The following is a 2,699-nucleotide window of genomic DNA, read 5'->3' on the forward strand; positions in this document are numbered from 1 at the left end:
TCCTAATAGGCCTCTTATGGAACTTCAATCAAACCCTCTGTGTTTTTTTTTCTAAATGCTACTCCAATTTATTTACAGCCAAAAGAAAGTAGAAAAATTAATTTTAGTCTCTTAACAAAACCTAAGTCTATGGCAGCCAAACTTTGTCATTTAAAAGATACATAAATACGAACTTAGACTTAGAGGAGCAAAAACAAAACAAAAAGGAAAAATTAAATGAAAATTCAAGAAAAACAAATTCAAGTGCAAAATTTCAATAGCCAAAAATATTTAAAAAATGCATTTTCCCCATCATTATCATTAACATGGTCTCGTTTCGCTTTATTACGCCTCAGGCATATCATCGCATCAATTTAGTGAGTGGTGGAAACATGGGGCGAATAGACCAGAGGTGTGTGATAGGCGCGCACCACCTGCGAGGTTACAGTGCGTACAGCAGGTGCAACAACGGGCGTGACCACGCGAGCATGTTTGTGCACCACTGTCTGGCGTTGATGGGAGACAGCGGTGGGAATTTGCTGTACCACTTCACCCACTTGGGCAAGGGCAGGCTGTTGATAGGTGTAGGTCTCAGGAGCGAGAACGGTGCGCAAACCAGGACGCTGCGTAATGGTGATGGGCAGGGGTAGCGACTCAGCTGGCAGAAAGCGATGTTGTACGGTAGCAGTTGATCTGGCCAAGGCAGAGGGTGAGTAACCGGAAGATGAAGCTGAAGCTTGCGCCGAGGTAGAGGATGACACAAACACCGAGGGTCTTACAAGGCCAGCCGAAGAGAATGCTCCCAAAGAGGCTACAGGTCGCACACGATTAAGCGCAGCAGGTGCGGCTGAGGCAGCAGTTGCAGGAGACGCGGTGGCAGCTTCTGGTGTTTGAGCGGGGGCCTGTGTAGCTTCTTCAGATTCTTCGCTTTCTTCAGCACTGTTGGATAGATCTTCATCGGAAATGGCATTTGATAGAGTGAGAGAAGCCGAGCCTCGATTTGCTGAAGCCATCAACTTGCCATTGCTCAATAGGGCATATGAGTCTTCGGGTACTACCAATTGCAGATGGGAAAGAGAAGCTTCGTTCAGGCCAATCAAAGCCAAGCAGATGATCAACTGAAAAATCATTATAAAATGTGTTACTTAATACTGAATTTAATTAAGCCGCTTCCCCCCTCCTCCTCGACTTACCAGTTTGAACATTTTTTTTTACGAATCTTTCACAACTGCACCCAGGGAAAATGGAAGAATTCTATTATGTTTTTGCAAGGGCCAAACATAAACTGATGATTTCTCTTAGCCCATCGCTTAGCTTTTATAGGTGTGAGACCAACCGAGACTTATTGTCTACCAGATCATCCATTTCATTCCATCCATCCATGGTTCAGTTAGTTTCACTAATTTTTTATTTTCATTGATTGATTTCATATGTCCACAACTATACAAATCAATCATACTCCATGAGAACACTTTCGATTGAATTACATTTTTAAAACTTAAATTATTCTATCGGTTTTATTGGTTTCATGTGGTTTCCATTTTCTTAGAATAAAAATTTGCATTTGAAAAAAGGGGGAAAAGAGATGGGGGTATTCAATCGACTTCATAAAAATTCCTTGTTAAAACCCACCACCGTAGTATGCCCGACGGGTGATATAGGGAAAGAATTGCTATGATATTGGAGCTATAATATCAAGTTATCTTCCGATTCGGGCCATAATTGAATTAAATGTTGGAGACCATATTAGAAGTCGTTGTGTAAAATTTCTGCCAAATCGAATAAAAATTGCGCCCCTAAAGGGCTCAATATATAAAATAGGGAGATCGGTTTATATGGGAGCTGCATCAGGACTGCATTAGACCGATTCACACCATAATTAACATGTATGTTGAAGTTCATAAGAGAAGTCGTTGCACAAAATTTCAGCCAAATCGAATAATAATTGCGACCTCTAAATGATCAAGAAGTCAAGATCCCAGATCGGTTTATATGTCAGTTATATCAGGTTATGGACCACATTTGGCACAGTTGTTGGAAGCCATAACAAAACACCTCATGCAAAATTTCAGCCAAATCGAATAAGAATTGCACCTGATGGATGGTTCTGATGACAGCTATATCAGGTTATGGACCTATTTGAACCACATTTAACACAGTTGTTGGAAATTGTCATTTTAAGTCGATCTAACCATATCCGTCCGTCTATCCGTCCATCCGTCTGTCTGTCGGTGTTTATCCTCTCTTAATGTTGGCGACATTTGCTAAGTACAATGCCATGCATGGTCAGTTGAAAATGTTTCCCCAAAGAGGTGTCGCACTGCGGGACGCCGTTCGGACTCGGCTATGAAAAAACGTCCCTTATCATTGAGTTTTATACTTGAATCGGAAAACACTCATTGATGTGTGAGAATTTGTCCCTTCTCGGTTCCTGGTGGTAATACTCTTCCTTAGGCTAATGTTCTCATTAGGGGAGGGATGACACCTCAGACCTTTCAACTCAAATATGGATATGAAATTCGTGCTGCACTTCCGAATCCCTTTAATTTGAGCTCCATATTGCCATGGCCGGTAAATATTGGGTTGCCCAAAAAGTAATTGCGGATTTTTCATATCGTCGGCTTTGACAAGTTTTTTCACAGCTTGTGACTCTGTAATTGCATTCTTTCTTCTGTCAGTTATCAGCTGTTACTTTTAGCTTAGAAAAAAAGTGTAAAAAA

General features: G+C 41.2%; 1 protein-coding gene across 1 annotated transcript; it reads right to left on the bottom strand.

Annotated features, from left to right (window-relative positions):
* Positions 1-238: 238 nt before the first annotated feature.
* LOC106090456 (uncharacterized) lies at positions 239-1,282 on the bottom strand. The gene is made up of 2 exons (XM_013256635.2): positions 1,173-1,282; positions 239-1,097 (listed from the first exon to the last, which is right to left on the bottom strand). The coding sequence occupies exons 1-2, from the start codon at positions 1,182-1,184 to the stop codon at positions 354-356; spliced, it is 756 nt and encodes a 251-aa protein (XP_013112089.2). The 5' UTR covers positions 1,185-1,282; the 3' UTR covers positions 239-353.
* Positions 1,283-2,699: the final 1,417 nt, after the last annotated feature.

This window comes from Stomoxys calcitrans, chromosome 1 (assembly GCF_963082655.1).
Source record: "Stomoxys calcitrans chromosome 1, idStoCalc2.1, whole genome shotgun sequence".
Lineage (NCBI taxonomy): Eukaryota > Metazoa > Arthropoda > Insecta > Diptera > Muscidae > Stomoxys > Stomoxys calcitrans.